Here is an 18,543-nt window from a genome sequence, read left to right as displayed (position 1 = left end):
AATAAGATAATGCATCTAAAATACTTACTACAGGTCGCTGCACCAGAGTATAAGCACTACCTAAGTGTTAGGTCATATTATTATGCTTTGGGAATACAGAAAGCTGCCCAGCGTGGAGAAATACAGAGGAGGCAGTCGGAGGTGATCAGAGGGGAGCTGGGTTGGGAGTTTAGAATAAGAGCTGACAAATGACACTGAGGACATTTCAATCCTCATCCTCACTTCCCCTCATTCTCAACTCCCCCTCCCCCAAATCCTGAGGAACATTAGGGAGCATACTTAGCTTCAAACAGTTACTTGAGTAGTTATTCCACTTGGATATTAAAAGGAAAGGGGGACCTTAGAGGCTAAAACCTTGTGATAATGTGGGACCTAGACAATTAAGTCTCAAAACTTGTTCAGGAGGACTCTGGGCAGATACGGATGGAAGAATAGGGGGAAGGAGTAGAATATTCTTCAGAATCCACAACTTAAGAAAATATTATGCTCTTGTTTGGCTTTTAACACTATTGTGCACCTGATAACAGTTACTAGTATCAGTTAATTTTGTACCAACTAGGCTATAAAATTCTATGTGTTCAGGATAGAGTTCTCTCAATGGCGGGGGACCACTGAACTGGCCTGAGTTATCCCCTTGTAGATAACTGTACTTTGCAATGTCTATGGTCTGTCTGAACTAAACAAAACACAAAGCTCTGTTTCTTTCTTGTTTACTCCAAAAAACCTTTGTTTTCTTGCGTTTAATCTTTTCCCTAGACCAAAATACCCTGCACATTGTAGACAGATTAGTCTTTCTAGAATAATGCTCTATTGCCCAGATTCTGAAGTGGCTTCATAGCATTTATTAGATTGAGTCCACGCTCAACCTGGAGGCCAGCTCTTCCACAGCATGGCCTCACTGTCACTCTTACCTGTTGATGTGCATGAACCCCTCACCCAGGTCAGGCTCACCTGCTAATCCAACCACTTTACACCTGCCTCTTCCCAACCCTAAACTCCCTTCCTCTTGCCACTGAGCTAAATTTTACCCCCACCTCCAGATCTCACTGAAAAACCATCTTTCTTGTGAAAATCTCCCAAGTATTCTAGTCCATATTGATTTTTTTTCTGTCTATGTTGACATTGGTCTCTTGGATTCATCAATCAGTTGAACAGTTATTTGTTGAGTGCTGACAGTATGGCCAAGAACGTAATGCAAATACTGTTATTGATTATGTGCTCTGTTACATTTCTAACTTACTTATATGTGTATGTACTTACTGCCAAAAACAAACCACCTTAGGAACTGTTTGTTTTCTCACAGAATTAGACCCAAAATATCAATGCAATAAATATATCTTGAATTGACTGAAGTATATTCATAGTAAACTTAACTAGGATACAGGTCACTTGTTAACTTGTCAGCTTATGATCACTAACTGTATTAACAGGGTGATGAATCTTCTTAATAATAAATATTTTTTATTATGCTTGACCTCATTAAATCTTGCATAGTGACAGATATTGTTTTAAAATTTTTATTAACAGCTCTTTTTCCTAGCTCAAAAAGGGTATTACAGATGATAATCAGCAGAACAAGTAAAAACAAAACCTCACCTCTATAGAGTTAGCCAGTGTGTAGACTTTATTACATAGGCACATTTTTTTTAAGTAAGCTGTTTTTAACATAAAATAAATCACATAGTACAAGCAGTTACATTGAATGAGGACAGATGATGAAGGAAGGAAAAGCCAAGCCTTGGATCAGCTGAATCATTCACTGGATCTTGGGTCCCTCCATCCTGACACATTGAAATGCTCTATGAGCATTACAAAAATGGAGAGTGAGGAGGGGGTGCTTTTTTAGCGCTCCCTGGCTTAAAACACTGATTGATTTTGTTTCATTTCTTGAATATGGTAAACTTTCTCCAGGTTCTGTTGGCAGGTTGACTGACACAAAGGTTAAATGCATGCTGACTTAGGGTCAGAGGAGTTCATATTCTTCCCTCTGTCACCCCAGTACTTCAAAACCCTTAGATGCTTTGGTCCAACAGGTTGCTGTCAAGATCTGATTGCACATCTGCTTTCCCAGAACCGCTCCCATTGGAAACCACGTGTGGGTGCTGACCCTGAAGCACACAGAGGCCAGACAGCGGTGCTTAAGGCTTCAGTCACAGTGCGGCTAGATGGTGTCCACAGCCAGCACTGAGGGTTTGATCTGAGGCAGAAGGTGGGACTGAACAGGAAGAGGATGCTAAAATTCCTTTACTTTGTCCGGCTGGAATTGAGCCATTATATTTGAGCAACTCTTAGTATAGGAATCTAAAATCAAACTAACACATACCACGAAAGAGATGCTATTTTGTAGCTTGTACACATTTTTTAAAAATAATTACATTTTCATGTTACTGAGAGACTGTGAGGATAGGGAGGACCGACCCTTTCATCTCCTTTTGCCATAACTGTGTTACAGATAGTCCCAGAATGTTTACTAAGTTTGTTTTCCCCCTCGATTTCTGCAGTCTTTTGTATAAAAGGATATATCTGTAAATTGTTGATCATCCCGACATAGCCCCTTGGAGGGTCAGACCGACTTCTGCTTCAGGTAGTACCCAAATCCTATCAGTTCCTCTTCACCTTCACACCACTGTTGTGCTGGGTGATGCCAGAGGAACTTCCAGAGCAGTGTTCCAACTGATCTTCACCGTCCTTTTGATCCTCCATGTTTATCTGTGTTTTGAAGGCAACTACAAAATAGAGGACTGCAGGGTTGTCTGGGCAGATGGTAAAGGATAGAGACATTAAAAGAGAAAAGATGGGCCAGCTGCTTTTCCCAGTATTCAAATTTTAAAACTTCTTGGTTCTTAAGATTATATGAAGAGTCCTATTGATATGAAGTATCACTGACAGTGGCACCAAAGACAGTTTGTAAAATAATCCGTAACACTGGAGCTGGAAAGGATCTGAGGGAACAATCAGTCCAGCGTCCTCACTTTTTTAGCTGAGGTTTCTGAAGCCCAACTGGGAAAATTGCAAGTGACTTAACATGATGATTGTCTTCATGACTGTGTCCTTTAAAGATTCAGAGAAACCCCAATTCTCCCTTGATAAAGGGCACGCCCACCAATGTCTTTACATCAACAGTCCTCCGTGTCCTTGTGTTTGGCCTTAGCTCCCTTTAGGGAAGCTGGTTACTGGGACAGCACCTTGACCAAATACTTATTGAACTGAATTAATTCTGTTGTTTATCCCTGCTAGGCAATCTTTTATTATTCCTGGAGCTCCTTACATTTAAGGCCTCTAGTTCAAGTATTTTTATTTATTTATTTATTTTTTTGCGGTACGCAGGCCTCTCACTGTCGTGGCCCCTCCCGTTGCGGAGCACAGGCTCCGGACGCACAGGCTCAGCAGCCATGGCTCACGGGCCCAGCTGCTCCGCGGCAAGTAGGATCTTCCCGGACCGGGGCAAGAACCCGTGTCCCCTGCATCAGCAGGCGGACTCTCAACCACTGCGCCACCAGGGAAGCCCCTAGTTCAAGTATTCTGAGGTTTGGTGGCCAGCGCTGTATTTGTCATTTCTCTATATTTTTTCATATTGCCATTCTGTTTTTTGATTCTGTTCTTTCATAGCTTTTCTTTACATGCAGTTATTATTTGCCTCTCTCCAGGCGCTACCAAACACATTGCTATGGATAGTTTCTGCCTTTACAGGCCTGGAATTGCAAATTCAGAGATACTTTTTTTTTTCCCCCAATTGTTAAAAGGACTAGACTCTAAATCAGGTTTGCTAAGGCACAGTATAAGAAATGTAAAAATTCCATATTCCTACTTTAGTTAATACATGGGAAAATACTACTGACACACACATTTATTTTCTACATTTATGTCTCTTTCACTTTTAATTCTTTAAATACATAAATATGAGTCGCAATGTCCAAAGCAAGTTTCATTTAAAAAGAACATAATTAAATGGTAGAGAGATGGTGACTTGTAGGGAATTGGCACTTAGACATTGGTAATGACAGTATGTTTAGAAGGTGAAAATGCTATGACTAATTTTATGTAAGAGCTGTCATGTTTTGAATGACACTTGTTAGTGAAATGTTAAGAGATAATTCCTTTACTAGATAATATTTTTTGTGGATTTAGCTTTTTGGTCAGTTTTGTTTGAATTTCCTGTTGCATTCTTAACATCACCTAAACTCTAGATATGCTAGAATTAACTTATAATCATTCGTAGAAGAGTTAAAGTTACCATTCCCACCTGGGAAAAATTTTAAAAGTAGGCTAAATGGCAGTGCTTCCTAGTCAAATCAACTTAATATTTTAAAGATTTTTAAGAAAAATTTCAGATCATTCTCTCTTTTCCCACCACGAAACTTATTATGAGATTTAAAGCAGCTCTGAAATCATGATGTCACTTCACACGTTTCAGCCTTACTACCCCAGGCCTCCATCTTTCTTACTATGGTGACAAAATAAATGCGCAGTAACATTGGTCAGTGGTTAATGTTGGGGAAAACAAAGACCTAGCACACCAAGACTGTCCATGTACTCTATTAAATGCTTTCTTCTCCCTCTCACCATTCGAATGGTCAAAGCTTAGGCTCACAGAGCTGTCTGACTTGCAAGAACAAAACTGAATCAATAATCTGGACTGTGACAGCATCTGTGCTACTGTTATCTTTGGGCACAAAAATGTTTTTCAATATGAATAAGATATACTGTAGTTTAAGTTCAGATGCACATTAAGTGCTTAAGTGCTGACAGTTATCACTAGTTGACAGTAGAGGCAAGGAAAGAAAAATTATTTAAGTTCTCCAGGAAATAGAAGCATGCTTGTGTGCTTTAATGTGTTTGATGATAAGTAAGGGTTAGGTAGCCTTAGAGTCTAAGCATCAGTATTCATTCAGCAAACATTTATTGAATACCTAAGTAATTTTCCTTTATTTCATTAATATCTGTTTGTCCTATCAGCACAGGATTTCAGGTAGCTGAAACTTATTATATTCCAAACTAACTTGGTGGTAGGTACTAGAAACAAAGAATAAGAGCCATTTCTTGCCTCCATGGATCACATTTCTTGGGAATATGAATTTCTAGGGAAATAAGCTCCTGCCCTCATCTACAGGATTTGAAAGGAAATTACTCTAATTTTAAATAAGAAATATTTTACATTAAAAGAATGTTCTTGGGAATTCCCTGGCAGTCCAGTGGTTAGAACTCGGCGCTTTCAATGCAGTCGCCTGAGTTCAATCCCTCATCAGAGAACTGAGATCCCGCAAGCCGTGCAGCACAGCCAAAAAGAAAAGAAATGTTCTCATGGGTTATGAGCCCTGCCAATAATGCAGGAGGGTTGCATGGGGTGGGGGGTGGTGGGGAGAAGAAAATAGAAGAGAAAAAAAAACTGCACGGATTATATTTCATATGAGTAGAACGCACAATTTTGATAAGGCATAACTAGTATATTTACAAGAGTGGCAAAGGGAGTTTAATGGTACACCCACAAAGTACCTCATAGTCTCGTTTGATATATCATGAGTACATTTCTCATCCTCCTTTACTATAAAGTCAAAAAAGGAAGTCACCAGTCTCAAAAAAAAAAGCACAGCTCTTAATATCATGGGACATCTAATTTATATTCTAATAGTAATAGTAAGACTATGTATTGGTAAAATGAACTCACTTCTAATATTTTCACATTACTGATAACATAGACAAGGATTATTTGTGGCCACACACACAAAATCCAAGTCCAGGGTGGCAAACTTAGAATCTGCATATCAAAAAGGTATTTGCCCAACAGTGTTTTCTATGTAGGCTATTAACGAAACTACATCTAAAAATATATAGTATTATATTTCCCACCCCCCTAAATGCTACCCATAATCAACTTCCAAAAAACAGTAGAGGGAAAACAAATCTGATGAAATCAAGGTGGTAGGTTTTTAAAAATGAATGATAATATGATTGCTGAATGTAGATAGCATGGAAGGGATTTCCCCATCCCTTGGTTTAAAAAAAAAATGTCCAGGTGAAAGTACAAAGGCAATGAGAAATAACCAACAGGAAAAAAGGGTCCAACCACCGATACACATGTGATGCTAGCAGGTGAAGCAGAGGTCTTGAGAGGGTGCACAGGTGCTAACCTTGGGTAAAGAAGGTGCTAGAATGACCTTCACCTTGCCAACTCTTCAACCCATTTCAATGTTTCTATAAGGAATCTCATGTGCTTTTAGCACAACAGGGGAAGGGCTAGGCCTTGGAGTCCTCAGTTGACAAAGACCTCTGGGGGACTCCACTGTATTTCAAAGAGCATGAAAAACCACTTATCAAACTAAAAACAGAATCCTAATACGGTTGAAACGAAACCTATATGTAGAAGGGATCTTGTTAAGAATCTAGCCCAAATCCAATCTAAGAGTCCCTTTCATAGCATTTAGGATGGGTTATTTTAGCCTTTGGGCATTTGCAGCAACTGGAAGTTTTACTGTTTGAGTCCATTCCTCTTTAGAACAACTCATTACAAAGTTCTTTCTTACATTGAAGCAAACATCTGTCATCTATAAAGCTCCTCTTTTTGCCCTTTGAAGCAACACAGGAAAAGTCCAATTCCTCTCCCCTTTTATAGCTCAACAGAGATTTCAAGGCAGCTATTGTATCATTCCCTCTTTTTCCCTTTCCAGCTATACCTTCTGTTCTTCAGAGGAAGTATTCCCCTATTCCATGTATAATCACACTCTCCACAACCCTGGCCACCTGACTGGACACAATCAATTTATTAACATCTCTCTTAAAATGTGGTTCCCAGAACTGAACCCAGCCCTTCATCCAGATGTGGGCTGACCAGTGCAGCATGCAGGACTCCCTAGACTTCTGTTACCACAGGCTGAATGCATTAGTTTTGTGAATAGCTATGATATACTCCCGATTCAAAACTGAGCTCATTTCCCCCAGAAAACATTTTATACAAAAACTGCTGTGAAACCAGGACTTTCCAACACCCTTCCCATTAACACACACAGGTAAACACACACATAGGTACCCCATTTTGTACTTAGTGGGCTGCATTTAAGAAACTCAGAATATAGAGTTTCTCACTAATGCCTATTTAATTTCATCCTTTTAGTTTCAGTCTTATGTTCAGGTATTTCAAAAAATTACAATGATTTCTATATCCTAATGTCAATACATAGAATTCAGTGAATATTCACGGAATGAACTAATCCCGAATCTGCCAGTCAACAGACTAGTTATATGTCTATTTCTATGTCATCTACAAATTGGATAACCCTTACTCTATTCTTCATGGGAGAAACAGGAAGGCAGGTTAAAGCTGCCTTTAAATTGCTGAGCTCGTATCCTCTTTGGGATGCAGAGGTACAGAATGTGAGCTGGAACAGATGAAGAGAAAGAATATTGAGTGTCCTAGATTCTTGGAATCAGGATTTAGTGTTCCCAACATTAGAAAAATATGGCTTTCCCTCATCTCTACCCTAGAGTCTTCTGCCTTTTAGATCTATTACAATTCTGTGATTATCAAACTCTGAATTTTTAGGAAAAGCTCATACAAGCTCAGTTTTGAAACGGCTTTTAAAATGATCTTTTCAACTTATATTTCCTGTAAAGTTTGAGTTAAAGAGACACACAGCTGTCTATTGGCTATGAGGTATAAAAAGAGTTCCCAAATGCCCCTGACAAATGCCTGAGATACATGTATCCATCTGTTTCAGGAATCAAAAATGGCCTATACTTTTCAGTGTGAATTTGGAAATTCACTGAGATTTAAGCTGTCTCCTGAATTGAAGATAATCTTACAATGAATGTTCTTTTTCCCCAGAATGAAGAAAAGTAAGCTCAATTTTGCTTTCCCTTCAATAGCCACTCTTCGCAGAATATGGGGCTACTCACAGAATTTAGAAGTGTCCTCTTGTGCCTTTTTTCCATTGTCTACTGTGACTCAGGGTGATGAACCCTGGGACTGATGCCTTAGAAAGATGGAAAAAGTGTTTCAGTCAACACTATCTAGAACCAGGAGGGAAGCATCTCAAAAACTTCTGTTGCACAGTGTTAACATTTGAAGAATGGAGACACCTATGAAAGGTCTAGCAGACCCAAAGAGGAAATCGGTTTTGTACCTTTTCTCAACTTTTTCTAAGGGGAGTGACAGGGATGGAGTCTTAGTTAATTAACTTCTCAAGATTCTTTTCCAGAAACTGATGTAAGTGACAGATGAACATCGGAAGGAAATCACGCCAACAATGATGTTGGGAGTTTCTTTTCCTGACTTTATCAGTCACAAACCATACCCAAGTGCTGTGAGATAAGCAGAGTGGAGAGGAGGCTTAATTATACAGTAAGCTCCAAAAAGTCAGGTGATGCAGGTGCTTCAGGCATGATCAGAGCCTCTCCAAAGCAAGCACCTTAGGGCTTCCTGTTAGAATACAGGTAACTACAAACAGGGAGGTCCAATACACTGTTCCCAACATGGAGTAGCCATGGTAGGCAGTGCCTTGAACTTCAGCTATTCAGGAAGACATCCTGTCGTGATGCTTAGGTCAGGGCCCCCTGCAGTAGGGCTTCGTCACTGGACCCCACACTCCTTGGGATTTTCCATTTCATCTCCTTCAAAGTCTGGCTTCAAACTCTTTTTTTGCTCAATTTCCACCTGTCAAGAATAAAAGTTGGAGAGAAATATCAGAAGAAATATCAGGAAAACATCCCAACAAATAAATAAACCAAAAGAGAAAAGCTCACTAGGTTCTTTGAGAGTCCTTGTAATTTGGTTAATGTTCTGGGCTTTAGTCACACCAAGCTACTGGCCATGTGTATATTATGGCTCTGTCTTTGCACATGCCCTTTGCTTGGTCTGGAATTCCTCTCCCTCTCAGTCCACCTGGAAAATTCTTATTCTTTGCCTTACACAGATACTCAAAGGTCACCTCTTCTGTGAAGCTATTCTTGACTCACCAGGTAGAGTCAGGTGCTCCTCTGTGTATATTCCCACTACACCCTGGACCCGCTACACCACAGACTTCGTAGGACAGGGCAGGCCCTTGTTCACTATTGTACCCCTATGATATGGGCATACAGCAGGCAATCACAAAGGTTTACCAAATGAATGAATTCCTTTGCAGCTGGCTCTTTACGCTCTCCGTTATTTTATCCCTTTAAAAAGTCTCCAAATGGATAGGTATTGTAGTGTTTACGGTTCTGCCTATATCTTTTGGAAAATACTGTAGCTGTAACTGTAAAGAGATTAATAAATTAATCTTGCCTTGAGAGTGATATACCTCATCTGAAGCCTTTGATAAATCAGGCAGGGAATCCTTTGAGCTGAAGGAGTTTCATAATTAAAGCCGCTCTTCTCAATACCACTTGGATATTTATGATGAGGGAAACAATTCAAGACAGAACAGTTGACTAGGGTCATGTTTGAGGAAAGTGCTGGGTTCTTTCCTGGCCACAAGATGGAGTATTTGTTCTTTTTGGTAGTTTAATGTTTTAAATCACACAAGTAAGGAAATATTTAAAGAACAATTAAATGATCATATAAATCTAAGGATGTTATTACGAATAGAAAATTATTAAACCACTTTGCCAAATCCTTCTTCAGTAACCCCCTGTTTTCCGTCTTTGGCATATAATCTCCTATTGAATTTCTAACTACTCAGGATACAATACTATTTGTGTCGGAAATCTCCAACTTCATTTCCTCCTTCACAGCCCTGATCCTGTTACTATTATAGAAGCTTGCCTGGCTTTTGAGTTTGTCCAGTTATAGCCCAGTGACCAGGTTGTATGACTTGGTATATGTCATACTTCACTATGACATACTGTCATACATAGTGTCATACTTCACTATGTAAACTTCATTCAGATCCACTTCATCAACACCTGGAGCTGAAATATATGCTTTGGGTTAGCATTTTCCTGACCCTCTCTCCACTTCCAAACTCACTCCCCTGCACATAAATTATATGACAAATGAGTAATAATAATCCCATTACCCCATTACTCTGTTGTTGTTCATGACGACTGAAAGACATTATATACTCCTCCTTCATCAGCCTGTACTTCTCTTTCCAACCTTTCTCTTGCCTGCTAGAGAGATTATTCATTTAACTCAGAGCAGACTCAACCACAGCTATGCATGGTAAACCGCCTGCAAGGTGGTAGGAGAATACCCTGCACCCTGGGCAGGCACTGCTAAAAGGAATGAGAAGGGGGAGGGCATGGGGGTGCACAGACAGACTTGGAAACATGAGCCAGATGCCTCCTGAGGCTACCTTGTAGCTGTAGTGTGCAGAATAATTGACCCACTTCCTGACGTCGGTCTTGTCTTCCACAGAGATGGATCTTACAGCAGCTTTGGAGGCAGAAGTTGTAGGCATGCTGAACTCGACGTTAATGTGATTGGCAAATCTGGAAGGCACTTCCCGGTCAGAGCCAAGTTCAAGATGGCAGAAGAAACAGTGTGGGTGACCAGAAGCTATGAAAGAAAGACAAAGAATCTAGGGTTCAGGTTCTTTGGGGAGGAAGTAGAAGAGCCTCAATAACAAACAAAAGGAGGCCTGGCAGTCTTTAAGAGCATCCAACTCTGAGCAGAGAATCTGCCTCGGCAGAAATCACACTGTATGTGCTTCAGACCTTTTGACATAACATCTGACTACAGTAGCCTGGTATCCTAGCAATAAAACCCATGACCTGAGAAATGGAGTGCTTTCTGCCTGCTCAGGTCAGAGTGCTATGTGAACACAGTGTAAATACTATGAAATAGAGGTTGTATATTGGCAGAAAGGAATAAAAGAGATCAGCACTTAGCACCTAATAAAACATCAAAGACGGCCACCTGGAGCAAAATCATCAATTTCCTTCGGAAGATGAATTTTCTTAATAGCATTTGATTTTTTTTTTTTTTTTTTTTTTTTGCGGTATGCAGTCCTCCCACTGTTGTGGCCTCTCCCGCTGCGGAGCACAGGCTCCGGACGCGCAGGCCCAGCAGCCGTGGCTCATGGGCCCAGCCGCTCCGCGGCATGTGGGATCTTCCCAGACCAGGGCACGAACCCATGTCCCCAGCATCGGCAGGCGGACTCTCAACCACTGCGCCACCAGGGAGGCCCAGCATTTGATATTTTTTTTTAAATGCTTTTGGCATGTTTTTTTGGTGAACAGCATATAAAAATGACAAAGCCCTTAGAAACAGCACATATGCTTTAGGGAAGCACGTGGAACGCTGGAGAGAATACAGACTAATAGTCAGGATACCTGGGTTTGACCTGCAGTTCTCCTAAGTGCAGAGATCCCACACCCAAGTCCTTTTTGTTCTCTCCAGGCCTCAATTCCTCATGTGTGAAGTGGCGAGTTGGGCGGGGGTGGAAAAGGGTAGGCTGGATAATGCCAGGCATCGTCCCTTACCGCTATTTAACTCTATAAATCTATGGCTAGTTCTACTGTATTTGGAAGGCAAACTTACGGTCTGATTTTCATTTGAGGATTGTTATTAGATTATTTGAGGGAAAAGAGTCAGAACTTAGTTCTATGACGATCACCACCGCAGCATCGTCCTCGCTCATCAGATGTTAACAGGAAACGTTTGTTGATAACTCTAAGCCAAGTACTGTGCTTTATGCAGATTCTCTCACTTCTCTCTCTTCATAACAGTCCCCTGAGGTCATAATTATTACGCTGCACAAATGAGGAAACTAAGGCTTCAGGAGGTAAGGTCAGCTGCCTAAGGTCATAGCTAGAAAGTGGCAGAGCCAAGAACTGGACCCAGCAGTCTGACTCCCAGATGTTCTTAACCCGTTTGTCTGAGTCATAACCTCACAGTCCTCAAACCTCAAGACAGGTTTGCAGGGTGACAGGGGTGGAGAAAAAGGAAGCTGTAAGAAACCCATAAAGCAACTCACTGTGGATAAACCATGTGACTCTGGCTTCATTATGTAACTGAAACAGCCCTTAGTTATCCGAGTTTCCCCAAATAAACAGTTCCAATTTCCTTTATTGGTCTGGGCAGGACTTTTTAATCTCGGAGCCTGAGGACATACACACCCGCTCTCCAAGGAAAACATAACAGAGTGAAGTATTTGTTTTGCTCTGTTTCACAAATGTAACATATTTCAATGGGTCTTTCTAAAGAGTAATACTTTGGAAAATTAATTGAAAAAATTGCAGTTTTTTAGGAAAGGAATTTAAGATATATGTAGTAGTAAAAATTACATTATTTGAAAATGAATCCAATTTTTTAAAATTGTGTACCACAGATGTAATTATATATAGCTGTCACTTACTGAACACTTATTACAGGCCAGAGACTGTGCTAAACACTTAAAAACATTACTAATTCCTTTCTTAATGAGCTAGGTGTTAATAACCCTATTTTATAAAAGAGGAAACTTGAGATTTCTCTGAAAGGTTTAAGTAAATTGCCTGAGGTCACACAGCCATTAACTTGTAGTACTGGGAATAAAACTCATTATCTAACTGACTCCAAATTATGTCCTACACTCCTCTCAATAGATTGCTATAGATTTAGATCATTACAAAGTATTTAGAGGAGTTTCTTAATTTAATTCAATAGCAACCTGAACAACAGTTTTATCTAATTACCCTTATTTACACATGGTTGGAACACTGAAAATCATAACTTTCCACAAAACTGACCCCCCTCTTCTCACCCCACCAAAGCATATTCACAGAAAATTCTATGAAAGCAACATTCTCTCTTGAGTTCTAGCATCAGCTAATGCATGTGTAGGGCTAGTGGACAGATAGGGAAGTACAATTTTGAAAGCTAATAGCATTTAATTCATGTTAATGAACTAATGAGCTCACATTTTGTCATCTTCCTTGATGAAGCTGAGAAAATTTAATATTAAAATTCAGATTTCTATTTTCCATAGAAGGGGAATCATATTAGAATTGTTTTCCCTTCACCTGATCTAATGAGAACTGGAATTCCAGCAAAGAAAGCTACCTATGCAGAACAGAATGTTTTGTTTCCTGGCAGACAATCTGGGAAAGCACAGAAACTTGTTCTGGTGCCTTCTAGGATTAAAGGAAAGCTCTTGGGATTAAGACGGGATGGGTCCTGGGAGAGCACAGATAGAGGGACCCTGCTGGTGGGAGCCATGTTGGAATCCAATGGCAGCTTGTTAGCCTTTTGATGGCTTGACTGGGATAAGCCTGCTGTGGCTGCAGACTTGAGGTGCCGACAAAGCCCAGGATGCCAGCCTGCTGGCCCATGCTGCCCTGCAGTCTGACCATCCTACCTGTTGGGGCTAGGGTTGCAGGGCCACTGCAGGTGGGAGCAGATGTGCAGAGGTTCAGTCCTCTTTCACTCTAAGTAGAGGTGTGAGGATTATGAAAAATGGCCTATGAAAGGCACCTTCCCAAAGCTATCTCAAGACTAAGAAGAGCTCAGAAAAGGGACAGTTACTAACAGATCATCGTCAATTCTCTGGCTTCATGGATGGAGCAGTGGATGGGGAGGGCAGGGGTGGGCACAGAGAATACCAGCAATGGTAAGAACTTGCATTCTGACTGGAATTCAGATCCTGTACATCTCAAGTTTCCAGGAAAAGGGTGCTATTAATTTCCTGAACTGACACAGAAATATACCATTGGCCAGAAGTAGAAATAAGAAGCTCTTGGGGGGATTTCATGTCTAAAAATACACAACCATGACAGCAAAAGCAGTAATTGAGTGGGGGGTAGGTTTACGTGAGAAATATCCCCAAATATCCTTATGCTGTCCTTATGTATTTTAAAAATCATTCACAAATAAGGTTCCAGTAATCTAGAAATACATATGTAGTATAAAGGCTGCATTTACTTGGCCTTGAGCCTACTTAACACTACCCCGCTGGGAAGCATTAAGGAAAGTGGTTGCTGAGGACTATTTATTCCATGCCCTGCATCTGCTCCCTTTTTATTCTGGTAACAATCTTTTTTTTTTTTTTTTTCTTTTTTCTTCCTCTTCGAGAAATACTCTTCCCCAGCACTGCATGTCATCTTGGTGGTCACGTCAGTCAAAATGCCCTGTCCTCCCTTTTACTCTTGGGAAGTGGCACAAGGACAGAAAATGGCCTGTGATGGTTTGTCCCAAAGGCTGCAGCCTGAGGAGACATCCACAGTTCCTGCTATCAAGAGCTATCCTTTCTGAAGCCTGTTTCTTCCTTCAGTTCTGTGAGCTACCTGTATCTTTCCAACAATTTATTTCTTTTTGCTAAAAGAAGCCAGTCAGTCTCTGCTGCTTATAAAGCCCCTCACATGGTACTTTTAAATATTTGAGAGAAAGAACTTTGAAACAAATGGGGTATGTGTGTACACACTGAGAAAACTGAAAATCTCTGTCCTCGTAGTGGAAGTAACTTTGAGTTTGTGTCTGTTTTGTGTCATCTACTAAGAGGCAGCTGTGGTATGGAGAAAAAAGACCCCTGGATGTGATGAGTCACGTCACTCCCGGTCCTTAATTTTCTCATCTGTGGAATGGAGAGGTTTGACTAAGTTATCCCCAAGGTCCTTTCGAGCTCGAAAATCCAATTATTCCATAATGAAGTGATCTGAATACATGCTTATAGTAAATTGCAGAGCTAAAAATTCCAGTAAGCATAAACCTGAGGTCTTTTCTCATGTCAAGCCTCTTGCGGGTTAAACAGTAATTTTCCCCGTTACCTCAGTTCTCTTCTCAAGGGCATCCGTGCCAAAGGAGAATTGAGGGTTTCTCCTTTCTGCCATCAATTCACATCGGCCTCATGGCTGAGGCAGAAATCACAGTGCTATCTATCACCAGGAGAATACAGTGCTGATTTTAGGGAAATGAATAAGCAAGCTCAGAGAGGAAGACTTTATGTTAAAAATTCTGTCAGTTTAGAAATAGGGGGTGGCAAATCCAGCCTCAAAACACAGAGGTCCAATTGTCTTTTCGGTTTGCACTGCTACACCCAGTGTCTGACAAGAAAGCCCTGGTGTGTGTCCACTGCCTGGCCTGCCTAGGGAGTTGGCCAGATCGTATTGCTTCTTGGCTTCACGTTGTTTTACATTTAGGGTAACACAGCCACTCCACACTCAGAACAGGAAATGAAGACTCCAATCATACTGTTAGGATTTAATAGTGAGAATGGAAAAAAGAATATCTGCATAAGAGAAAGGCTTTAACCAACAGTTTTTCCAAACCTCTCTCTTTCTTTCTTTTTCTTTTCTTTTTTTTTTTTTTCTGGCCCAAATACCCACTTTTTTAACAGATGAGCGAAGTTTATTATAAACAAGAAAAGTGATTTAAAGGGTCACAGGATCATGGGCTTATTGCCTACCACTGGGGTCACCCAGACTTACTCTAAGAAACAAAGCTATTAGAGCTGGTTTGATTACTCCTTAGTTTTGTCATTTCACCAAATCTCACTGGACCCATGAGGAAAGTCATTGCCTTCAGGCTCACTCAAGCACAGAAGCACCCCTGCTAGCTGGGAGCAGGCCAGCTAGGGCTGGTAAACTGTCTCCTTTGTTTAAATTAAACATCCCTTCCCTTACTTTCTGTCCTTTTGGATTTCAGTCCTTTTGGACCTTCATGTCCTGGCTGGATCTTCAGTCTGATCAGAAGCCCCTTCCCCATCTCCAGATCCTGGCTCTGAACTTGGGATGTTATGATTGACAGGCCTTGCACAGGGTGACTGGAATCATAGATCTAACTCTTGGCCTGTACTGTACACATGACTGGCCATAAACTGGCTCTTTTACCTATACTTGGGGCAACAGACATCTCTTCAAAGCCCAGAAGCCTTCTAGGATCTGGAAAAGGATAGCTTCCAACACCAGATAAAACTTTAATGAGTCAGAAAAGAATACAGAATCATAAGCTGCCTTGGAAATCTGCTTAGCAGCCCAGCTGAGGAGAATAATGCATAGTTTTATGGAAGAACTGTGATAGTAAGAGAGTAGAAAGATGGAGTGAACTGGGTCATGCATGTTTGTTAAGTACTTTGCTCAAATATTTTTGTTTTTCTGGTCCCCCATTCCCCCATCCCTCCCCATCATCATTCCTATCACATAACAAAAACCAGCACTTCATAGGGAAAGAGAATGTGGAACTTTGATCCCAGCTCTTTCACAACCATGTGGCAGTTTTCACAGAAGAGAAAGCTCTGCCTACCTGAGTTTTTGTCAGGCAGTCGGTTTATCCTCCACACAATGGAGTTGAAGGCATGCTCATACTTCGCAGTTCCCAGAGTTACTCTCATGACAGGCTCAGAGCCAGACAAGCTAGTTGAGCCAAAACTTGCCCCCCGGTTCACTTTGGCTTTCAGAGACTTTTCCCCCAGGACACTTTCCCTGCGGAAGTTTTTCACCCACTCACTGGGCACAGGGTAGCGAACCATCACATTCTCACAGGGAACCTGAGTGAGAGGATCACAGTTAGAGGAGAAGCCAGATGACATCCTCAGCCAGCTCTGCACCTCCACCTCTGCCCCACTGATGCTTGCCACAGTCCTGAGTGTGAATGGCAAGGTCTTCTCGGCAAATACTGTCCTGAACCTCATTAGCTCAAGTCGGCAGGCGTCCAAAGGGTTGAACAGAATAACCCGTGAGCTGTTGAATACATCCTCATCCACACACCTGTGAAAATGGCACTCATGGAGCTTGATCCACTTTGTGGTGGTGGTGGGCATGATGTCTTGCCGGGAAACGATTTCGTTCCCTTTGACGAGGACATCATTGAGACCCAAGCGGCACTCGGCAAGGCCAGAGAGGAAACTCAGGATGTGGACCCGTGTCAAGACACGGTGCTGGAGAATCTGGTTGTCTCCTTTGCTCACAAGGCCAGAGAATTCATCTCGGACATCCACTGCAATCTCCTCTTCAAGGTAGTTCAAGCCAACTGTGCACAAGTCCATTGACAACACCGGCAGGTCCATGAGACGGTCCTGAACTGCACGGATGAAGCTCAGGAAGTCATCGTAATTGGTGGTGCCCAGCTTAATCACTTGTTCCCTCTCGGCCACGTGGGCCACGGCAGGTTTAGGCTGGTATTTCTTCTTCTCCTTGTAGGTGACGCGGTCTATCCGCAAGCTGTGGATCCTGCCGTTCTCATCATAGTTTTGGAGCCGGGGCTCTGAAATCTCATGGCAGATCTCCAGCTTGAACTCACGGAATGGCTTTTCTAAGCCCTTCTCATAATACAGCTGCAGATACCCACTGTCTGTCAGTTTGATGTAGATGGGTCCCCAGTGCCTAGAGGACATGATGTTTTTCTTCTCAGGGATCCTAAGCATCATGGGCCAACCATCCTTGGGCTGGGACAGTGCGGAACCTGGTGGGTGGTCATCTAGTTCAATCCAGGCTATTGGGTCATCATCAGGGAGTGTTGTACTCCCTAAGTGATCGGGATCCTCAAGTTGGAGTCGTTTGAGTTTTTCAACAGCATCACAGTGTGACTGGTTTTTGCTTGAATCATCAAAACTGATGGCATCCTTGTAGATGACAATGAGAGAATCTCTTTGGCTTTTGCCTGTGGTACCAGACATGGAATTGTCTTGGGAGCGCCTCTCCTGCTCCTCAAAGAAAGCGCGGAAAGGGTTTATAGGGGAGGGTTGTACATCCTGTAGAGTCTCATTCAGAAAAGGATTGGTTGCCCTCCAAAGAGGAGCCTCAGGCACGGAAGGCGGACGGTTTAAGGAGGAAATGTCCAGCTTCTGAACTTTGGAGAAGTTCATCAAAGTGCTCTTGGGACGTTCCCTCTTCTTAAATGACCCAGTTGAGTTACAAGGTACATCTGGGATCACAGATGCAAGAGGTGGTGTTTTCGGCTTCAGAGGAGAGGTGATTGGTGGCAAAGGGCTGCTGACTTCATTGTCATCAAAAGTGACCCAGCTAGGGAAACGAGCAGAGGTCACTAGAGTGGCGGGGTGTCCGTTCATAGCTGGACTGCTGGCCTGCCAGTTGATGGCCTCCATCTCTACCTCTTCATCTTCCTGAAGAGAGGAAGAATTGTCTAAAAGGAAAAGGAGAACATATGAAGGGCTGCTATTCAGGGCCTCTAGAGGTATAGGAATGAGGGATGACTAGAATTTTATATGGAATCCAGTAAATTCCAAAGCATTTCATTACTTGTCCTCAAGTGTTTCGTCTGGGCACAGCTCTCACAGTTTTGTAATAAGCAGTAAGAATACAAATGTCAATACAGAAGCACTGATAGGACCCAGGTCCCTTGCAATTTAACTCTTATACATTCTCCCTTTATTTTATCGAAGTTTCTGGAATAGATTTTTTTTCTTGACTCTAAAGTATGTATTCTTATATTTTTAAACATTGAAAACTACCTCCTACATAAAATGATATAAAGCTGATCTCATTGAACAAAATAAGCCATATGCTCTAAGTGATAATATGATTGCAAATAATGTAATCAGAGAGATTTTTACCCAAATGTGGTAAATAAATATTAAAGACAAAATGTTAACATCCTTAATATGAAATAAATTTACACAAGTGAATAACAAAAATACAAAAACTTGAAATACAGGCAAAGGACATATACAGACAACCCAGGAAAGAGAAAGGAAA

The 18,543-nt window shown here is 41.5% G+C and overlaps 2 protein-coding genes across 11 annotated transcripts in view; one reads left to right on the top strand and one right to left on the bottom strand.

Annotated features, from left to right (window-relative positions):
* Positions 1 to 18,543, top strand: part of LOC132507034 (uncharacterized) — an 86,224-nt gene that overhangs the window by 21,827 nt on the left and 45,854 nt on the right. For 4 of the 8 annotated variants that reach the window (XR_009536042.1, XR_009536058.1, XR_009536086.1 and 1 more), the window contains one exon: positions 10,331 to 11,985. The exons of 2 other annotated variants lie outside the window; for them this stretch is intronic. The gene's annotated coding sequence lies outside the window, so the exon portion shown is untranslated. Of the gene's footprint in view, positions 1 to 2,071; positions 2,161 to 7,712; positions 7,831 to 10,330; positions 11,986 to 18,543 lie in introns of those variants that run through there. 2 more of the 8 variants (XR_009536087.1, XR_009536106.1) reach the window with 2 other exon arrangements.
* The window catches only part of STON2 (stonin 2), a 148,625-nt gene continuing 131,688 nt past the window's right edge, over positions 1,607 to 18,543 (bottom strand). For 2 of the 3 annotated variants that reach the window (XM_060125458.1, XM_060125546.1), the window contains one exon: positions 16,026 to 17,971. In XM_060125458.1, the coding sequence (XP_059981441.1) occupies positions 16,026 to 17,971 (1,946 nt within the window). Of the gene's footprint in view, positions 8,648 to 10,268; positions 10,472 to 16,025; positions 17,972 to 18,543 lie in introns of those variants that run through there. The other variant, XM_060125625.1, reaches the window with a different exon arrangement.

This window comes from Lagenorhynchus albirostris, chromosome 1 (genome assembly GCF_949774975.1).
Source record: "Lagenorhynchus albirostris chromosome 1, mLagAlb1.1, whole genome shotgun sequence".
Lineage (NCBI taxonomy): Eukaryota > Metazoa > Chordata > Mammalia > Artiodactyla > Delphinidae > Lagenorhynchus > Lagenorhynchus albirostris.
The sequence above is the reverse complement of the archived record's forward strand: the minus strand, read 5'-3'. Positions and strand labels throughout refer to the sequence as shown.